The sequence below is a fragment of the Pseudophryne corroboree genome, chromosome 6 (genome assembly GCF_028390025.1).
Source record: "Pseudophryne corroboree isolate aPseCor3 chromosome 6, aPseCor3.hap2, whole genome shotgun sequence".
Lineage (NCBI taxonomy): Eukaryota > Metazoa > Chordata > Amphibia > Anura > Myobatrachidae > Pseudophryne > Pseudophryne corroboree.
This window is the reverse complement of record NC_086449.1, coordinates 797635799-797658652: the sequence shown is the minus strand read 5'-3', so window position 1 is coordinate 797658652 and position 22854 is coordinate 797635799. Positions and strand designations below refer to the sequence as shown.

The following is a 22854-nucleotide window of genomic DNA, read 5'->3' as shown; positions in this document are numbered from 1 at the left end:
CAGAGCAGTTGATTGGTTGCCATGGGCGACTTATCCACTCTTTTCACTGTTTCATGAATAGACCCCATAGACGTTGCAGGGAGACATATTTAAAAACAAGGACTGTTCTCCTAAATTGTGATCATTTTGTAATACCTGTAATAAAAGGACAATGGGCCTAATTCAGACCCGATCGGGCGATTATCAAATGACTGCGCATGCGAACGGATCGTAATGCGTAAATGCGCAGGCGCAAGGCCAAACTGCAAAAAAATCCTGCACCTTTTTTTGATCGCTAGGCGAACGCAGTTTGATAGACAGGAAGCGGACGTTTGGGGGTGGTAACTGGACGTTTTTTGGGAGTCTCAGGAAAAACGCAGGCGTTCCCAAGCGTTTTCAGGGAGGGTGTGTGACGTCAGCTCCGGCCCCCGATCAGCCTGATTCTATCGCACTGTAGGAGTAGGTCCTGGGAAAAATCATTCTATGGTGAGTGAGTTGCAAATGGATTTGCAGCTGACCGGCGACTTGCACGGGGCGGGGTTTCCCTCTGTCTGGGCGGCAACTATCTGATCGCAGACCTCTGCAAATTTGCAGAGGAGCGATCAGGTCTGAATTAGACCCAATATTCCTAATTTATCAAAGAGAACAGTTCTCATAAGCATCTCATAGCTGTGTAATATAAAAATAATTATTTTTGAGACAAAAAAAAAACAAATCAAAAAACTAATCCAGCGACAAAAATATCTTGGAGGTAAAACAAGAAGTGTAAAGCACAGGTAACTGCAATCATCTAACGGTAACCTGTCTGGATAAACCACATTCCTCTGTCCTAGCTGATACTGGCAGGGATGCTGCGGGGAGGGGGAGATAAGGGCTGGCAAAGACGCAATTCCAGTTTCTCACTGAATGAGCGTTATTCATGTTAAATAGCCCATCTGATCAGGTAAGGGCTCATTGTTACTTACATCACCAGGGAACCTGCAACAGTTTATAGGAAAAAAAATAAGAATTTACTTACCGATAATTCTATTTCTCATAGTCCGTAGTGGATGCTGGGGACTCCGTCAGGACCATGGGGAATAGCGGCTCCGCAGGAGACTGGGCACAAAGTAAAAGCTTTAGGACTAGCTGGTGTGCACTGGCTCCTCCCCCTATGACCCTCCCCCAAGCCTCAGCTAGGATACTGTGCCCGGACGAGCGTACACAATAAGGAAGGATTTTGAATCCCGGGTAAGACTCATTACCAGCCACACCAATCACACCGTACAACTTGTGATCTGAACCCAGTTAACAGCATGATAACAGAAGGAGCCTCTGAAAAGATGGCTCACAACAACAATAACCCGATTTTTGTAACAATAACTATGTACAAGTAATGCAGACAATCCTCACTTGGGATGGGCGCCCAGCATCCACTACGGACTATGAGAAATAGAATTATCGGTAAGTAAATTCTTATTTTCTCTAACGTCCTAGTGGATGCTGGGGACTCCGTCAGGACCATGGGGATTATACCAAAGCTCCCAAACGGGCGGGAGAGTGCGGATGACTCTGCAGCACCGAATGAGAGAACTCCAGGTCCTCCTCAGCCAGGGTATCAAATTTGTAGAATTTAGCAAACGTGTTTGCCCCTGACCAAGTAGCTGCTCGGCAAAGTTGTAAAGCCGAGACCCCTCGGGCAGCCGCCCAAGATGAGCCCACTTTCCGTGTGGAATGGGCTTTTACAGATTTTGGCTGTGGCAGGCCTGCCACAGAATGTGCAAGCTGAATTGTACTACAAATCCAACGAGCAATCGTCTGCTTAGAAGCAGGAGCACCCAGCTTGTTGGGTGCATACAGGATAAACAGCGAGTCAGATTTTCTGACTCCAGCCGTCCTGGAAACATATATTTTCAGGGCCCTGACTACGTCCAGCAACTTGGAATCCTCCAAGTCCCTAGTAGCCGCAGGCACCACAATAGGTTGGTTTAAGTGAAATGCTGAAAACACCTTAGGGAGAAATTGAGGACGAGTCCTCAATTCCGCCCTGTCCGAATGGAAAATCAGATAAGGGCTTTTACAGGATAAAGCCGCCAATTCTGACACGCGCCTGGCCCAGGCCAGGGCCAACAGCATGACCACTTTCCATGTGAGATATTTTAACTCCACAGATTTAAGTGGTTCAAACCAATGTGACTTTTGGAATCCAAAAAAAAACTACATTGAGATCCCAAGTGCCACTGGAGGCACAAAAGGAGGCTGTATATGCAGTACCCCTTTTACAAACGTCTGAACTTCAGGGACTGAAGCTAGTTCTTTTTGGAAGAAAATTGACAGGGCCGAAATTTGAACCTTAATGGACCCCAATTTCAGGCCCATAGACACTCCTGTTTGCAGGAAATGTAGGAATCGACCCAGTCGAATTTCCACCGTCGGGCCTTACTGGCCTCGCACCACGCAACATATTTTCGCCAATTGCGGTGATAATGTTTTTGCGGTTACATCCTTCCTGGCTTTGATCAGGATAGGGATGACTTCATCCGGAATGCCCTTTTTCCTTCAGGATCCGGCGTTCAACCGCCATGCCGTCAAACGCAGCCGCGGTAAGTCTTGGAACAGACAGGGTCCTTGCTGGAGCAGGTCCCTTCTTAGAGGTAGAGGCCACGGATCCTCCGTGAGCATCTCTTGAAGTTCCGGTTACCAAGTCCTTCTTGGCCAATCCGGAGCCACGAATATAGTGCTTACTCCTCACCATCTTATCAATCTCAGTACCTTGGGTATGAGAGGCAGAGGAGGGAACACATACCCTGACTGGTACACCCACGGTGTTACCAGAGCGTCTACAGCTATTGCCTGAGGGTCCCTGGACCTGGCGCAATACCTGTCGAGTTTTTCCCAACGGTTTATAATCATGTGGAAGACTTCTGGGTGAAGTCCCCACTCTCCCCGGGTGGAATACTGCTGACAGTGCTATCCCATGATTTTCCGCCCAGCGAAGAATCCTTGCAGCTTCTGTCATTGCCCTTCTGCTTCTTGTGCCACCCTGTCTGTTTACGTGGGTGACTGCCGTGATGTTGTCCGACTGGATCAACACCGGCTGTCCTTGAAGCAGAGGTCTTGCTAAGCTTAGAGCATTGTAAATGTCCCTTAGCTTCAGGATATTTATGTGAAGTGATGTCTCCAGGCTTGACCATAAGTCCTGGATATTCCTTCCCTGTGTGACTGCTCCCCAGCCTCGCAGGCTGGCATCCGTGGTTACCAGGACCCAGTCCTGAATGCCGAATCTGCGGCCCTCTAGAAGATGAGCACTCTGCAACCACCACAGGAGGGACACCCTTGTCCTTGGTGACAGGGTTATCCGCTGATGCATCTGAAGATGCGACCCGGACCATTTGTCCAGCAGGTCCCACTGGAAAGTTCTTGCGTGGAATCTGCCGAATGGGATTGCTTCGTAGGAAGCCCCCATTTTACCCAGAACCCTTGTGCATTGATGCACTGAGACTTGGCTCGGTTTGAGGAGGTTCCTGACTAGCTCGGATAACTCCCTGGCTTTCTCCTCCGGGAGAAACACCTTTTTCTGGACTGTGTCCAGGATCATCCCTAGGAACAGAAGACACGTCGACGGAACCAGCTGCGATTTTGGAATATTGAGAATCCAATCGTGCTGCCGCAACACTATCTGAGATAGTGCTACACCGACCTCCAACTGTTCCCTGGATCTTACCCTTATCAGGGAATCGTCCAAGTAAGGGATAACTAAAATTCCCTCCTTCGAAGGAATATCATCATTTCGGCCATTACCTTGGTAAAGACCCGGGGTGCCGTGGACCATCCCTACGGCAGCGTCTGAACTGATAGTGACAGTTCTGTACCATAAACCTGAGGTACCCTTGGTGAGAAGGGTAAATTTTGACATGAAGGTAAGCATCCTTGATGTCCCGAGACATCATGTAGTCCCCTTCTTCCAGGTTCGCAATCACTGCTCTGAGTGACTCATTCTTGAATTTGAACCTCTGTATGTAAGTGTTCAAAGATTTTAGATTTTAGAATCGGTCTCACCGAGCCATCCGGCTTCGGTACCACAATAGTGTGGAATAATACCCCGTTCCCTGTTGCAGGAGGGGTACCTTGATTATCACCTGCTGGGAATACAGCTTGTGAATGGCTTCCAAAACTGCCTCCCTGTCAGAGGGAGACGTCGGTAAAGTCGACTTTTGGAAACGGCGAGGGGGAGACGTCTCGAATTCCAATATGTACCCCTGAGATATTACCCCCTGAGATATTACCTGAAGGATCCAGGGGTCTACTTGCGAGTGAGCCCACTGCGCACTGAAATTCATTGAGAACGGGCCCCCACCGTGCCTGAGCTTGTAAAGCCCTAGCGTCATACTGAGGGCTTGGCAGAGGCTGGAAAGGGTTTCTGTTCCTGGGAACTGGCTTATCTCTGCAGCCTTTTTCCTCTCCCTCTGTCACGAGCAGAAAAGAGGAACCTTTTGTCCGCTTGCCAACAAAGGACTGCGCCTGATAATACGGCGTCTTATTTTGAGAGGCGACCTGGGGTACAAACGTGGATTTCCCAGCTGTTGCCGTGGCCACCAGGTCTAAAAGACCGACCCCAAATGTCCCCTTTCAAAGGCAATACTTCCAAATGACGTTTGGAATCCGCATCACCTGACCATTTTACTGGTAGAATTGGACAACGCACTTATACTTGATGCCAGTCGGCAATTATTCCGCTGTGCATCATGCATATATAGAAATGCATCTTTTAAATGCTCTATAGGCAATAATATACTATCCTTATCTAGGATATCAATATTTCCAGTCAGGGAATCCGACCATGCCAACCCAGCACTGCACCTCCAGGCTGAGGCGATAGCTGGTCGCAGTATAACACCAGTATGTGTGTAAATACCTTTTTTTGGATACCCTCCTGCTTTCTATCAGCAGGATCCTTAAGGGCGGCCATCTCATGAGAGGGTAGAGCCCTTGTTCTTACAAGCGTGTGAGCGCCTTATCCCCCCTAGGGGGTGTTTCCCAATGCATCCTAACCTCTGGCGGGAAAGGGTATGCAGCCAATACTTTTAAAGAAATTATTAATTGTTATCGGGGGGAAACCCACGCATTTTATTTCTCAGATTCAGGAAAACTACAGGTAGTTTTTCCCTCACCGAACATAATACCCCTTTTTTGGTGGTACTCGTTTATCAGAAATGTATAAAACATTTTCCATTGTCTCAATCATGTAACGTGTGGACCTACTGGAAATCAAGGTTGTCTCTTCACCGTCGACACAGGAGTCAGTATCCGTGTCGGCGTCTGTATCTGCCATCTGCCTGACGGCCTATGAGACGTCTGGACAGGCACAAGCTGAGTAGCCGGCTGTCTCATGTCAACCACTGTTTTTTTATATAGAGCTGACACTGTCACGTAATTTTCAACAGTACATCCACTCAGGTGTCGACCCCCTAGGGGGTGACATCACTGTTACAGACACTCTGCTCCGCCTCCACATCATTTTCCTCCTCATACATGTCGACACACACGTACCGACACCCAGCACACACACAGGGAATGCTCTGATAGAGGACAGGACCCACTTAGCCCCTTGGGGAGACAGAGGGAGAGTTTGCCAGCACACACCAGAGCGCTATATATGTATAGGGACAACCTTACAATAAGTGTCTATCCCTTATAGCTGCTTATATCTGTTATTTTGCCAAATAAGTGCCCCCCTCTCTTTTTTACCCTGTTTCTGTAGTTGCAGGATGCAGGGGAGATTCTGGGAGCCTTCCTACCAGCGGAGCTGTGTGGGAAAAATGGCGCTGTGTGCTGAGGAGATAGGCCCCGCCCCCTTCACGGCGGGCTCTTCTCCCGCTTTTTTCTGGAAAACTGGCAGGGGTTAAATACATCCATATAGCCCAGGAGCTATATGTGATGTATTTTTTGCCAACTAAGGTAAATTCATTGCTTCCCAGGACGCCCCCCCCCCCAGCGTCCTGCACCCTCAGTGACCGGAGTGTGAAGTGTGCTGAGAGCAATGGCGCACAGCTGCAGTGCTGTGCGCTACCTTATGAAGACAGGAAAGTCTTCTGCCGCCGATTTATGGACCTCTTCTTGCTTCAGCATCTGTAAGGGGGCCGGCGGCGCGGCTCCGGGACCCATCCATGGCTGGGCCTGTGATCGTCCCTCTGGAGCTAATGTCCAGTAGCCTAAGAAACCCAATCCACTCTGCACGCAGGTGAGTTCGTTTCTCTCCCCTTAGTCCCTCGATGCAGTGAGCCTGTTGCCAGCAGGTCTCACTGAAAATAAAAAACCTATTTAAACTTTTACTCTAAGCAGCTCAGGAGAGCCACCTAGATTGCACCCTTCTCGTTCGGGCACAAAATCTTAACTGAGGCTTGGGGGAGGGTCATAGGGGGAGGAGCCAGTGCACACCAGCTAGTCCTAAAGCTTTTACTTTGTGCCCAGTCTCCTGCGGAGCCGCTATTCCCCATGGTCCTGACGGAGTCCCCAGCATCCACTAGGACGTTAGAGAAATAAGAATTTACTTACCGATAATTCTATTTCTCGTAGTCCGTAGTGGATGCTGGGGACTCCGTAAGGACCATGGGGATAGCGGCTCCGCAGGAGACTGGGCACATCTAAAGAAAGCTTTAGGACTATCTGGTGTGCACTGGCTCCTCCCCCTATGACCCTCCTCCAAGCCTCAGTTAGGATACTGTGCCCGGACGAGCGTACACAATAAGGAAGGATTTTGAATCCCGGGTAAGACTCATACCAGCCACACCAATCACACTGTACAACTTGTGATCTGAACCCAGTTAACAGCATGATAACAGAGGGCCTCTAGAAAAGATGGCTCACTACAGCAATAACCCGATTTTTTGGTAACAATAACTATGTACCAGTATTGCAGACAATCCGCACTTGGGATGGGCGCCCAGCATCCACTACGGACTACGAGAAATAGAATTATCGGTAAGTAAATTCTTATTTTCTCTAACGTCCTAAGTGGATGCTGGGGACTCCGTAAGGACCATGGGGATTATACCAAAGCTCCCAAACGGGCGGGAGAGTGCGGATGACTCTGCAGCACCAAATGAGAGAACTCCAGGTCCTCCTCAGCCAGGGTATCAATTTTGTAGAATTTTACAAACGTATTTGCTCCTGACCAAGTAGCTGCTCGGCAAAGTTGTAAAGCCGAGACCCCTCGGGCAGCCGCCCAAGATGAGCCCACCTTCCTTGTGGAGTGGGCATTTACAGATTTTTGGCTGTGGCAGGCCTGCCACAGAATGTGCAAGCTGAATTGTACTACAAATCCAACGAGCAATAGTCTGCTTAGAAGCAGGAGCACCCAGCTTGTTGGGTGCATACAGGATAAACAGCGAGTCAGTTTTCCTGACTCCAGCCGTCCTGGAAACATATATTTTCAGGGCCCTGACAACGTCTAGCAACTTGGAGTCCTCCAAGTCCCTAGTAGCCACAGGCACCACAATAGGTTGGTTCAGGTGAAACGCTGAAACCACCTTAGGGAGAAACTGAGGACGAGTCCTCAATTCCGCCCTGTCCGAATGGAAAATCAGATAAGGGCTTTTACAGGATAAAGCCGCCAATTCTGACACGCGCCTGGCCCAGGCCAGGGCCAACAGCATGACCACTTTCCATGTGAGATATTTTAACTCCACAGATTTAAGTGGTTCAAACCAATGTGACTTTTGGAACCCAAAAACTACATTGAGATCCCAAAGTGCCACTGAAGGCACAAAAGGAGGCTGTATATGCAGTAACCCTTTTACAAACGTCTGAACTTCAGGGACTGAAGCTAGTTCTTTTTGGAAGAAAATTGACAGGGCCGAAATTTTAACCTTAATGGACCCCAATTTCAGGCCCATAGACACTCCTGTTTGCAGGAAATGTAGGAATCGACCCAGTTGAATTTCCTCCGTCGGGCCTTACTGGCCTCGCACCACGCAACATATTTTCGCCAAATGCGGTGATAATGTTTTGCGGTTACATCCTTCCTGGCTTTGATCAGGATAGGGATGACTTCATCCGGAATGCCTTGTTTCCTTCAGGATCCGGCGTTCAACCGCCATGCCGTCAAACGCAGCCGCAGTAAGTCTTGGAACAGACAGGGTCCTTGCTGGAGCAGGTCCCTTCTTAGAGGTAGAGGCCACGGATCCTCCGTGAGCATCTCTTGAAGTTCCGGTTACCAAGTCCTTCTTGGCCAATCCGGAGCCACGAATATAGTGCTTACTCCTCTCCATCTTATCAATCTCAGTACCTTGGGTATGAGAGGCAGAGGAGGGAACACATACACTGACTGGTACACCCACGGTGTTACCAGAGCGTCTACAGCTATTGCCTGAGGGTCCCTTGACCTGGCGCAATACCTGTCGAGTTTTTCCCAACGGTTTATAATCATGTGGAAGACTTCTGGGTGAAGTCTCCACTCTCCCGGGTGGAGGTCGTGCTGAGGAAGTCTGCTTCCCAGTTGTCCACTCCCGGAATGAATACTGCTGACAGTGCTATCACATGATTTTCCGCCCAGCGAAGAATCCTTGCAGCTTCTGCCATTGCCCTCCTGCTTCTTGTGCCACCCTGTCTGTTTACGTGGGTGACTGCCGTGATGTTGTCCAACTGGATCAACACCGGCTGACCTTGAAGCAGAGGTCTTGCTAAGCTTAGAGCATTGTAAATGGCCCTTAGCTTCAGGATATTTATGTGAAGTGATGTCTCCAGGCTTGACCATAAGCCCTGGATATTCCTTTCCTGTGTGACTGCTCCCCAGCCTCGCAGGCTGGCATCCGTGGTCATCAGGACCCAGTCCTGAATGCCGAATCTGCGGCCCTCTAGAAGATGAGCACTCTGCAACCACCACAGGAGGGACACCCTTGTCCTTGGTGACAGGGTTATCCGCTGATGCATCTGAAGATGCGACCCGGACCATTTGTCCAGCAGGTCCCACTGGAAAGTTCTTGCGTGGAATCTGCCGAATGGGATTGCTTCGTAGGAAGCCACCATTTTACCCAGAACCCTTGTGTACTGAGACTTGGCTCGGTTTTAGGAGGTTCCTGACTAGCTCGGATAACTCCCTGGCTTTCTCCTCCGGGAGAAACACCTTTTTCTGGACTGTGTCCAGGATCATCCCTAGGAACAGAAGACAAGTCGTCGGAACCAGCTGCGATTTTGGAATATTGAGAATCCAATCGTGCTGCCGCAACACTACCTGAGATAGTGCTACACCGACCTCCAACTGTTCCCTGGATCTTACCCTTATCAGGGAATCGTCCAAGTAAGGGATAACTAAAATTCCCTTCCTTCGAAGGAATATCATCATTTCGGCCATTACCTTGGTAAAGACCCGGGGTGCCGTGGACCATCCATACGGCAGCGTCTGAACTGATAGTGACACTCAATCTTGAATTTGAACCTCTGTATGTAAGTGTTCAAAGATTTTAGATTTAGAATCGGTCTCACCGAGCCGTCCGGCTTCGGTACCACAACAGTGTGGAATAATACCCCGTACCCTGTTGCAGGAGGGGTACCTTGATTATCACCTGCTGGGAATACAGCTTGTGAATGGCTTCCAAAACTGTCTCCCTGTCAGAAGGAGACATCGGTAAAGCCGACTTTAGGAAACGGCGAGGGGGAGACGTCTCGAATTCTAATTTGTACCCCTGAGATATCACCTGAAGGATCCAGGGGTCTACTTGCGAGTGAGCCCACTGCGCGCTGAAATTCATTGAGACGGGCCCCCCACCGTGCCTGATTCTGCTTGTAAAGCCCCAGCGTCATACTGAGGGCTTGGCAGAGGCGGGAGAGGGTTTCTGTTCCTGGGAACTGGCTGATTTCTGCAGCCTTTTTCCTCTCCCTCTGTCACGGGGCAGAAATGAGGAACCTTTTGCCCGCTTGTCCACGAAAAGACTGCGCCTGATAATACGGCGTCTTCTCATGTTGAGAGGCGACCTGGGGTACAAACGTGGATTTCCCAGCTGTTGCCGTGGCCACCAGGTCTGAAAGACCGACCCCAAATAACTCCTCCCCTTAATAAGGCAATACTTCCAAATGCCGTTTGGAATACGCATCACCTGACCACTGACGTGTCCCTAACCCTCTACTGGTAGAAATGGACAACGCACTTAAACTTGATGCCAGTCGGCAAATATTCCGCTGTGCATCACGCATATATAGAAATGCATCTTTTAAATGCTCTATAGGCAAAAATATACTGTCCCTATCTAGGGTATCAATATTTTCAGTCAGGGAATCCGACCACGCCAAGCCAGCACTGCACATCCAGGCTGAGGCGATTGCTGGTCGCAGTATAACACCAGTATGTGTGTAAATACATTTTAGGATACCCTCCTGCTTTCTATCAGCAGGATCCTTAAGGGCGGCCATCTCAGGAGAGGGTAGAGCCCTTACAAGCGTGTGAGCGCTTTATCCACCCTAGGGGGTGTTTCCCAACGCACCCTAACCTCTGGCGGGAAAGGATATAATGCCAATAACATTTTAGAAATTATCAGTTGTTATCGGGGGAAAACCACGCATCATCACACACCTCATTTAATTTCTCAGATTCAGGAAAACTACAGGTAGTTTTTCCTCACCGAACATAATACCCCTTTTTGGTGGTACTCGTATTATCAGAAATGTGTAAAACATTTTTCATTGCCTCAATCATGTAATGTGTGGCCCTACTGGAAGTCACATTTGTCTCTTCACCGTCGACACTGGAGTCAGTATCCGTGTCGGCGTCTATATCTGCCATCTGAGGTAACGGGCGCTTTAGAGCCCCTGACGGCCTATGAGACGTCTGGACAGGCACAAGCTGAGTAGCCGGCTGTCTCATGTCAACCACTGTCTTTTATACAGAGCTGACACTGTCACGTATTCCTTCCAACAGTTCATTCACTCAGGTGTCGACCCCCTAGGGGGTGACATCACTATTACAGGCAATCTGCTCCGTCTCCACATCATTTTTCTCCTCATACATGTCGACACAAACGTACCGACATACAGCACACACACAGGGAATGCTCTGATAGAGGACAGGACCCCACTAGCCCTTTGGGGAGACAGAGGGAGAGTTTGCCAGCACACACCAGAGCGCTATATATATACAGGGATAACCTTATATAAGTGTTTTTCCCTTTATAGCTGCTGTATGTTTAATACTGCGCGTAATTAGTGCCCCCCCTCTCTTTTTTAACCCTTTCTGTAGTGTAGTAACTGCAGGGGAGAGACAGGGAGCTTCCCTCCAACGGAGCTGTGAGGGAAAATGGCGCCAGTGTGCTGAGGAGATAGGCTCCGCCCCCTTATCGGCGGCCTTATCTCCCGTTTTTCTATGTATTCTGGCAGGGGTTAAATGCATCCATATAGCCCAGGAGCTATATGTGATGCATTTTTTTGCCATCCAAGGTGTTTTTTATTGCGTCTCAGGGCGCCCCCCCCCAGCGCCCTGCACCCTCAGTGACCGGAGTGTGAAGTGTGCTGAGAGCAATGGCGCACAGCTGCAGTGCTGTGCGCTACCTTGTTGAAGACAGGACGTCTTCTGCCGCCGATTTTCCGGACCTCTTCTGCCTTCTGGCTCTGTAAGGGGGCCGGCGGCCCGGCTCCGGGACCCATCCAGGCTGGGCCTGTGATCGTCCCTCTGGAGCTAATGTCCAGTAGCCTAAGAAGCCCAATCCACTCTGCACGCAGGTGAGTTCGCTTCTTCTCCTCTTAGTCCCTCGATGCAGTGAGCCTGTTGCCAGCAGGTCTCACTGAAAATAAAAAACCTAAACTAAAACTTTCACTAAGAAGCTCAGGAGAGCCCCTAGTGTGCACCCTTCTCGTTCGGGCACAGAGATCTAACTGAGGCTTGGAGGAGGGTCATAGGGGGAGGAGCCAGTGCACACCAGATAGTCCTAAAGCTTTCTTTAGATGTGCCCAGTCTCCTGCGGAGCCGCTATCCCCATGGTCCTTACGGAGTCCCCAGCATCCACTTAGGACGTTAGAGAAAAGTGAATAATGGAATATATTTACACCGCATTCATTGTATGTACTTACTAGATTCTTGTTGCTGTGGGTGGGCCGGTAAGTCAATGTGGGGCACCCCTTACTCATGGGTCCATGTACATTGGGGTTGACAGTCATTAGGTTGACCACTGAAGGTCGACATGTGAATTAGGTCGACAGGTGAAAAGGTCAACATGAGGTTTTTGACTGTTTTTAGTGTAATTTTCTTCGTAAAGTGACGGGGAACCCCAATTAGTGCACCGTGTCCCCTCGCATGGCTCGCTTCACTCGCCATGCTTTGGGCAAGGTGCCTCGCTCCACTACCGCTTGGCACAGGTTACCCTTCCAATCGTAGTCCACGTGAATTGTCAAGTATGGAAAAATCCCCCCCAAAAAAGTTTAAAAAAAAAAAGTGAAAAACTCATGTTGACCTTTTGACCTAGTACATGTCGACCTAATGACCATGTAGAAATTCAGTGGTCGACCTAATGACTAACGACATAAGCTGTGTTGACCTAACGACCGTATCCCATACATTGCACCCCCTGTACCCATGCTGGTTACACCACTGCCAGTATACAGAATTTACATGTTATCACTCTTGTAGCGCAATTTAATCTCTGCAATAACAGGTTCACAGGAACAGGAACATAGGGCCTGATCTAGTGGTGGACGCATCTGCCCCTTGTTACGTAGCGGAACTGCAAAATTATGCTAATGCTGCAGCTGATGGCATTCGTACAGAGACCCCAACCGGCTACATCTCAAATCCGACGTTCTGCGAAGAGTCGCATCATCGGACCCTCCATCAGACATTAAAGCAGCCCTACGATTGCAGTGTAACGGGAACAAAAGATGAAGGCGCTGGCTGCAACATGCCTGTAACATGCTTGTGTCTAGAAGACTTCAGGAATGCCCTCTGTAATTGTCTCCCTCTATGATTACCCACCGATGGTAGGTGGCTTTGCCACCGATGGCGGAGATCCAATGGATGGCCACTTATAGACTTCCCTGAACACTGTATTGGTTGAACCGTAACTATGCTGTTTGGCAGAGTCACAGGAGGTGACATCATGACATCACAAAAAAATGTTCCAGGCATCCCACAAACTAGAGAAGGGTGCAACTCGGCTTTGTGCCCTCGGTGGTGGCATGCTCTGTACACACAAAACAAGAAATCTGCGCAATTGCTCCTACGTAACAGAAACCACAATGGAGAACTACACAGAAAGACATGTTCTACTGTAGTGCTGCTGTTGTTATCATAAAGAAAAGTCGTTATTCATGAAGCAGTGAAAAGAGCAGAGAAGTGAGCTCGCTGAGAAGTTGCCCATGGCAACCAATCAGCTTTGAGGTAACATTTAGCAAGTGCATTCTATAAAATTATACAGAGCAGTTGATTGGTTGCCATGGGCGACTTATCCACTCTTTTCACTGTTTCATGAATAGACCCCTAAATTGTGATCATTTTGTAATACCTGTAATAAAAGGACAATGGGCCTAATTCAGACCCGATCGCTGTTGTACGAAATCACAAAGCGGGCGATTATCAAATGACTGCGCATGCGAACGGATCGTAATGCGTAAATGCGCAGGCGCAAGGCCAAACTGCAAAAAAATCCTGCACCTTTTTTTTGATCGCTAGGCGAACGCAGTTTGATAGACAGGAAGCGGACGTTTGGGGGTGGTAACTGGACGTTTTTTGGGAGTCTCAGGAAAAACGCAGGCGTTCCCAAGCGTTTTCAGGGAGGGTGTGTGACGTCAGCTCCGGCCCCCGATCAGCCTGTTTGTATCGCACTGTAGGAACAGGTCCTGGGAAAAATCATTCTATGGTGAGTGAGTTGCAAATGGATTTGCAGCTGACCGGCGACTTGCACGGGGCGGGGTTTCCCTCTGTCTGGGCGGCAACTATCTGATCGCAGACCTCTGCAAATTTGCAGAGGAGCGATCAGGTCTGAATTAGACCCAATATATCTAATTTATCAAAGAGAACAGTTCTCATAAGCATCTCATAGCTGTGTAATATAAAAATAATTATTTTTGAGACAACAAAAAACTAATCCAGCGACAAAAATATCTTGGAGGTAAAACAAGAAGTGTAATGGACAGGTAACTGCAATCATCTAACGGTAACCTGTCTGGATAAACCACATTCCTCTGTCCTAGCTGATACTGGCAGGGATGCTGCTGGGAGGGGAGGGGGAGATAAGGGCTGGCAAAGACGCAATTCCAGTTTCTCACTGAATGAGCGTTATTCATGTTAAATAGCCCATCTGATCAGGTAAGGGCTCATTGTTACTTACATCACCAGGGAACCTGCAACAGTTTATAGGAAAAAAAGTGAATAATGGAATATATTTACACCGCATTCATTGTATGTACTTACTAGATTCTTGTTGCTGTGAGGACTCGGGCGAGGGACTTATCTGCCCAGCCCTGAGTTATGACATTCATGGTAGTTGTAGTTTGGTTCTATTCATGAAGCAGTGATAAGTGTGGAGAAGTGAGCCAGTGGAGAAGTTGCCCATGGCAACTGATCAGCCGCTAAGTATAATTATATAGTATGCACTTACTAAATGTTACTTTCAAGCTGATTGATTGATATGAGCAACCTCCGCTCTTATCACTGCTTCATGGATAGACCCCAATATCAGTTTTGTAACGCAAACGACATGGCGGTGAGTTGCATGGAAGTCGGTCATGTGTGCTGCCGCTTTGTGTGTATGGAATAAATGCGTACGGGTGGTGTAATGGTTAGCATTACTGCCTCACAGCACTGAGGTCATGGGTTTGCTTCCCAGCATGGCCCTAACTGTGTGGAGTTTGTACATTCTCCCCGTACTTGCGTGGGTTTCCTCCGGGTACTCCGGTTTCCTCCCACAATCCAAAAATATACTGGTAGGTTAATTGTATCCCAACACAAATTAACCCTAGTGTGAATGTGTGTGTGTACATGTGGTAGGGAATATAGAGTGTAAGCTCCACTGGGGCAGGGACTGATGTGAATGGCCAAATGTTCTCTGAAAAAGCGCTGCGGAATATGTGTGCGCTATATGAATAACTGGTAATAAATAATAATAACTGTGACCTATGCAGCATTGTGCGCATCTTGCGGTGCAGATGTCCCCTATATGTGCGCTTGGCTTGATCATAATAACATCACTGCACACTTGGAGCACCCTATACGAAGAGCCTCAGATACGTCTGACAACCGGCGCAGTTACACTGAGCAAGAAAATGCCCCATTACAGCTCAGCGCTGCCTCTAGTGGTAAGTAGGGATGCGACTGAAATGCAGATGACTCTGCACCACCCAAACCGGCGTGCACACAGTTCTGCAGCATGCGCAGTGCAAAAACACGCAAGATGTGCTCTGTAACAGGTGTACGGTCAATGTCGCATCAGCCCCAAAATGCATAAGGGGTACAGCCAGTACATCTGACAGGTCTGGTTCACCATCCGGGGCATGGGCTGAGTGCGGCAAAGCACCAGAGAAGCTCGTTGCTGCCCCCTAGAACATGCTGTTTTAGGCGACTGCCTAGCTGGCCCGGGTAGTAACATACAAACACGGATGTGGAAGGAGAGGTGGGGGTGGGAACAGCATTTTGTACAAAAAAATAATAATGAATGAAACAAATTTGTATTAGCAATTATATTGTCAACTTTTACAAAAAAACTTAGACAATATAGGGTTAAATTCAACCCCTCCCACACACCACACTCATTCACTTAACCCAATATATCCTCGGATGTTTTATTATTATTATTATCTCCAAGAATACACCTTGAAGCTGTGGCACGTTTATCCCATTGTTGACTGCATAGAAGACCTCACTATCTGCAAGACTGGTTCTTTAAGTGCCATCTGATTGGCTGAGGAAGTGGGAGGAGCCAGAGCTGCAGGTGTATCTGTGCACACCTGTAGAGGGTTTCTCAGGTATTTGTTGTGTAGTTGTATATTGGATCTCAGGGACACCAGTCACTGTCTCCATCTATGCAGAGTTATGGGGGCTTTAAACTGCTTCTTTGTGTTTGTGTGGCTGCTGCAGAATTGTTTGGGTAAGTGACTATATATATGTTACTATCGCACTGTATGTTGCCACATAGCTGGGTCATTGTAGCTCTATTCCTTGTTACTTGTGGCTGGTTCAGTCTTTAGGGTCTGCTAACAGTGCATGTTTTCCATCTCTCCTCGGCACACTACCTAGGGAAATTAGTATGGCCTGTGGGTCATATAAACTCTGGCAGACCTTAATGTGATCCCGCTAGGGAAGATGGGGAAAATGTGACTGTAACATGTGTTTGATAATTTGGTGATGTCCCTTTTTTGATCTCTTCGGCCGTTGTTGAACCACAAGCAGCAGCGTGCACCAGTTAAAGGCTGGCAGTGCATGTTGGTCACTGGATCGTGTAGTGGCGTTGTACTTGGAGAGCCTTGCATTGCCTAAACATTCTGTACTCTGTATATCGGTTACGTGCAAGTTGGAATTAATATTTTTTTGAAATAGTCGGTCATTTATGATAACAAAAAAAAACCCCAAACTTTTGTTTGTTTGTCTTGTGTATCCACTTACAACACAAGTATTGAATGGAATATTTTTCTTTCCCCTCATATTGTCACAACTAAATTACTGTAATTGCCTATAAGTGACATATGTAAGTTTACCATACTATCCCTTTAACCTGGGACACTCATGAATTACACAGGTTCTGTGGCTGGCTGACTACAAGCCTGTGTGTCACCTGGTTTTAATCAGCCACAGAACCTGTGTAATTCATGAGTGTCCCAGTATAAAGGCATAGTATGGCAAGCCTAACTATAGGTCCGTTTTGCTCTGGAGAATATACTGGACCAGAGGATCTCCAGCGTGGTCTTCAAGGCACCCCAGCGGTCCAGGTTTTAGGTATATCCAAGGCTCAGCACAGATGGTTAAATCAAATTGACTGAGGTGCTAATTAAGACACCTGTGGGCAAGCATGGATATATTTAGAACCTGGGCAGTTAGGATGCTGTGAGGACAGAGTTTGAGAACCTCTGTATTGGACGTTAACTTTAAATATAAGAACTGTTTGGTGTGGAGTTTGTATGTTACCCATGTGATTTGGTTTCTTTGGGGAGGTTGTCGGGATAAACCCCTGACCCCCGCCTGAAATCGTGCTTAATCTCTTTAGGTTATTTTTGTTCCTTCTTTCAAAGGAAGGTGCTTTGTTAGAAGGATCAGTAATGCGGCTGCAGGTTGTGCGGACAGGCGTGATGTGAAAAGCCGACGTTTGGTATGTCAGCAGTCAAATGACCGACTGCAGCACCCTGATTTTTAAAATGCAGACAGGGTAATTAATTTACCCCTAACCTAACCTGCCTGAGGTGGCGGCTAGGACGAAGACTTGGGCGGAGGATGGGGGGTGGCAGCTATGGCTAAACCCCGCCCCCCTCCTCCTGTGGTGTCTAACCCCCCAGGCCCTAACCCCATTACTTACCCTCGGGATGCCGGTGGTTGGGTTCCGGTGGCGGGATTCATAGTGTACGGATTCCTGCGTCAGTCACATGACCGCATCACGTGTAGACAATGTATTTAGACTTTGCTACATGAATTGTGCATGTTGGTACTAATCTGTGAATGAACATAATGAGAAGCAGATTCTATTAATTGACAGGCTGTAATATTATTATCTCCCGTCAGTAAATCACGCCCTCCCTAATCTCTGATACAGAAATCTGCACACGTTTTCCCCTGACGTAACTGTAGGTAATGCAGAGTTACGCTTTGTAACTGCAAAAACACCTGGAAAGGTGCGATCCGCTCACAAAGATGTATAGAGGGAGAGAGATTAAAATAGAAAGAAATAAGGTACCAACCAATCAGTTTCTGTCACTTTTCAAACACCGCCTGTAAAGTGTCAGAAGCTGATTGGTTAGTACGCTCTCTCTCCACGCTTTGATAAATCTGCATCCGCACGAACGTACGCATCCCTGCCCCCCCCCCCCATATGCATGCAATGCAGGAGCTGTTACAATGGGCATGCATTCAGCTCTACGTTGGCACCTTTGTGTACACGAATGTGCACAACTCCCATACCGGTCAACGAGGGTAATTCAGAGTTGATCGCAGCACCAAATTTGTTAGCAGTTGGACAAAACCATGTGCACTGCAGGGGGGGGCAGATATAACATGTGCAGAGATAGATTTGGGTGGGTTATTTTGTTTCTGTGCAGGGTAAATACTGGCTGCTTTATTTTTACACTGCAATTTAGATTGCAGATTGAACACACTCCATCCAAATCTAACTCTCTCTGCACATGTTACATCTGCCCCACCTGCAGTGCACATGGTTTTGCCCAACTGCTAACAAATTTGCTGCTGCGATCAACTCTGAATTAGGCCCAATATGTATTGTCTCCATTGGGCTGCTTGCTGTTGAAACACCTAAGGATGAATGAATGGTTGTCCTTACTTATGTCTGTAGTCTATTGCTAATATCCTACATGCTGCAGTCTGATGAAAGCAACCCTGGATACTGTAAGGTTTCCGCAATAGTCTTACCTGGTCAGGAAAAAAAACTAAAATGTCCCTTTCATTGGGAAAAGTCTTCAGACAGATTGGGCAGAGCTAAAAGTGAATTGTGCTTATGTCCTCCTTAGGTTCTGCTATGTGGTGGTGGGCGGAGCTTTGCATGTTTCCTTCAAATATTTTCTGATGGACAGTGACCAGCCCTGGTTTTGCCTATCAAATGGACCATAAATAATTTGATGTGGTTCTGTTTGGGAACCACTGATGTAGTCTTCTAGTTCATAAGAAAGTTTCCTCCAGTGATGGCTTTTGGTTTCATACAGTATTTTAGATCCTCATTAATGCCCCTTTCAGACTAACAGCTAAATTCTGGGTTTTTACACATGAACGCACAACATCTGGGGATTGCACCCGTGTGCGAAAAAGGGGTATTAATTATTCTGACCTAGATTTTAAAATCTAACTAATAATTAACCTGCCCCAATGGAACAGTACTCAACCTTTTCCCAGGCCAGTCTTTCTGGAAGGGAAAGCACGGGTTTGCATCTGCAAGTGTTGTTGCAATACTTGTTCAATGTGTCTTTGCGAGCCTTGTTATAATCACTGGCAAAATTTGGCTGGTGTGACCAAATATTTCATTTCTAGTGATAACGCTTTCTGGTATTGGTGGAGTGGGAGGGGAAGAGAACAAAAACATATTTTATAGAATGCGGTGAGGCAGATCCTTTCCTGTCCTACTGATGTTTGCGCCAGAGTTTTGTCTGTATAAAGTATATGAAAAATACAAAGAATGTTAGAAATATCTTCTATATATTCTAGTAATTTTTATAGCTCAAACTCTGGAGTTAAAAATCTGGCAGGTGAGGCAGAGCCCCCCCCCCCCCCCCCCTTGCTTGTCTTTTCTGCACATCTCTGATCAAAACTCCCCAAATTTCCAGGAGTTTATACTGCGGCACCAGTGTATAATGGCAACCCTTAGGCTCATATATTGTGTGTAAATCTGGCTCTGGTACTAGACGATGCCTCCTGAGCCATTTACCTCGCCGCACGTCACTGCTACAATGGGATTTTTTTTGCCTTTCAACAAAATCTGTCCCGTTCTCCATTTTATATGCCGTCATTACAGGCAGACGTATATAGGCTATAAGACCAGACTAAGCAGAATGTTAGAGAATCCTAACAAAAAAACAACTTTTTGACGTATTTAGGAGTTGCCAGTGTTTAATCTCCTGTAGAACATGCAGAGAACAACTCGAGTACTAGGACCTGATCGTGGATTACGTAGCAAGTCCCAGTATAGTATGCTAGCCTTTTGGCAGCTTGTTCATCCTGGTCTCGGGAAGAATCCTATATCACCATGCCGTAGGGATGGCCGGTGGTTGATGGTTTTGCCATGTATGGTGGTGGTCCACTGCTTCCTTGCTAACAATGCAGTAATGGGTTTCTTTTTTTGTGTGTATGTTCTACAACGTGAGTGGCCCACAGCATTCCCACCCTCCCAGTAGTAAGGACCATTGGGTCAGTAGGTCACCATGTAAATAATAGATCCTTGAAAAGGTCATCAGATTCAAAAGGTTGACATCTTTATTATTTTTGTTTATTGGGTATCCCTTTTTCTATGTTAAACCACTGTGACCCAAATTAGTGTACCGCATCCCCCTGCGTCAAGCAAGGTGCCTCACTGAGCTTGGCACATTTCACTATTCCCAATCATGGTCCATGTGGATGGTAAACATAAAAAAAACAAATTGACCTTTTGACCTATCATCTGGTATCCGATTTCTTTCCTGCAATCAGTGTAAAATTCGGATGTTCTGAATGAGGGAAGGGGGAGGCGTTCTGATAATTTCAGGCCCTGTTGTTGCTGATCTCCCTGCAGTGGAGGTGGTCCTGCCTCTGTCTGAATACTGTATATTAATCTCATTGATCTGGTGCTGTAATAAGGAATTTGTAGTTTGGTTTCTGTTTGCCATGGCTCATTGCCCAGGAACTTCCAGGTTACCTTATACAGAATAACTGATTCCGTTTGGAGCTAATGAGTATTTTTTCCATGCAGAAAGCCGTTCCCAGTAAAAGGAACGACCAGAATTCTTATTGGCAATAATTGTAGGAGTGGAGCTGTTATGTACTTGTGACAGATGTAGCAGCGGTGCGTACGTGCAAGTAGTTATTCCGTATGATGGGCCTAATTCAGTTGCGGTGGTAGTAGTGTGCAGAATGGATCCTGCGTCCTCTAACGCAGTAAGGCTGCAGACGTCGGTTAGTTGATAGTCTGCAGCAGTGGGGAGGCGAACAGAGATTTTCCTGGCCTCAGCGACGGAGCTGAGGCGGCCGGTATGCATGACATCAGTTACTCAGCCGCCCGGTGTCGTAGAGTTAGCGGATACGGTGGTAATTCAGAGTTGATCGCAGCAGGAACTTTGTTAGCAGTTGGGCAAAACCATGTGCACTGCAGGGGAGGCAGATATAACATGTGGAGATAGTTAGACTTGGGTGGGGGGTGCAGAGCCGGCCCTAACCAATATGATGCCCTAGGCAAGATTTTGGCTGGTGCCCCCTAGCACCACCGCTGGTTCCGCCTCTGACCTTGCACCTCTTTCCCAGGTGTTTGTACCCCCTATTGTACCCCCTATATTTTAAATAGGAACAGTTCGCACATTTGGCGCACAGCCCAAAAAGGGGTGTGTTTTTGCTGGCAAGGGGCATGGCCACACAATAGTAACCCCAATTCCAATTACGCCACACAGTACTGCAACTTTATCCACATTTGATCATGTGATAGTGTCTATAATTTATATTACATCCCACAGTAGTATCACTTTACCTTATAAACGTTACTCCTCACAGCAGAGCCCATTATTCACATTACATCACACTGAATTGCTCCTTACACCCTACTGCTCTTTATTCCCATTAGACGACACAGTAGTGCCCTTTCTCTACACAATGCCACATAGTAGAGCACCTTATACACATAATGCCACACAGTAATGCCCCTTACATATGAGACACATTATTAATGTCCTTATAAACATAATTGGCCTTACACATTATGACAACCAAGGGACCCCCAGTGACGGAGAAGCCTTGTCGATCGGCCTGGGGGCTTAACCCTATATCTGCAGATATACGCAACTAAGATCTCCGTATTATCTGACTATTATTATATAGTAATATTATTCACTCGGTGTGCATTAGGGAACACAGTTTTTTTTTCCTACACAGAATTACCCCTCCCCTTTTAGCACCTGAGTGACATTACAATCTGATTGAGCAGCTCTCCACCTTGTGTACATTATGACCTGTATTAATGCCCTTTTACACATAATGTCCCTTAATAATATGCTGCACATTATTAATGCCCTTATACACATAATGACACGCATAGTGCCCCCAACACATTTACTGCACATTATTAGTGCCCCTATACACATAATGACACACATACAGTAGTACCCGGTTACACACATGCCGCACATTAATGCCCTTATACACATAATGAGTAATGACACACATAGGGGTCAATTCTATTCGGCAACTTAAGAATAGCGCCGGGAATTAGCTCCCGACGCTATTCAATTCAGCTGCTAGTGACCCGCAATTGTCTGGAATTATTCTCTCATCCCCGGGGGATGAGAGAAGAAACCCGACAAAAGTGCTGCCTCGCGCCGGGGAGTTAACTAGGAGAATGCCCGTTCTCCCGACAATTCAACCTGTTTAGTCGGCGAGAACGGGACATCGCCGACTTAACTGGAGCTGAATTGAATAGCGTCGGGAGCTAATTCCCGGCGCTATTCTTAAGTTGCCGAATAGAATTGACCCCAAAGTGCCCCTTACACATATGTTGCACATTATTAATGTATTTTTACATGACACACACAATGCTCCTTACACATATTCCGAACACTACTGCACAACCAACCCACTCGCATGCACACAGCACTCACACTGCCACTAACACTGTGACCTCTGCTTGGATTCAGATGTGTCCTCATAAATCTTGCCCCAATGCTAACGTCGGGCACATTTTTTTATTTTTTATTGAAAATGCATCTTATTTGCATTGCTATGTGGCTAGGATGCACAAGCAGCTTCTGCTGATTAAAATGATATGCAGCATGCCTATATACTGTGTGAGACCGTGGCTGTATCTGCATATGAAATGCTACACACAGAATAAAGGCATGCCGCATATCATTTTAATCAGCAGAAGCTGCTGATGCCCCTAGGCATATCAAATGCCCTAGGCCAGGGCTGGCCAAACCGGTCCTCGAGATCTACCAACAGTTCATGTTTTCCAGGCCTCCTGGAGATCTGTAGAATTGTCAGTTAGGAATGAATGCAGCACATCTTAATTAGTAATGACTACACCTGTGCACCAG

General features: G+C 47.3%; 1 protein-coding gene across 2 annotated transcripts in view; it reads left to right on the top strand.

Annotated features, from left to right (window-relative positions):
* Window positions 1-22854, top strand: part of UPK3A (uroplakin 3A) — a 112870-nt gene that overhangs the window by 83714 nt on the left and 6302 nt on the right. The window contains exon 1 of one of the 2 annotated variants that reach the window (XM_063928895.1): window positions 15892-16022. The exons of the other annotated variant lie outside the window; for it this stretch is intronic. Within the exon in view, the coding sequence (XP_063784965.1) occupies window positions 15968-16022 (55 nt within the window). The 5' untranslated portion in view covers window positions 15892-15967. Of the gene's footprint in view, window positions 1-15891; window positions 16023-22854 lie in introns of those variants that run through there. 2 annotated transcript variants of the gene reach the window in all.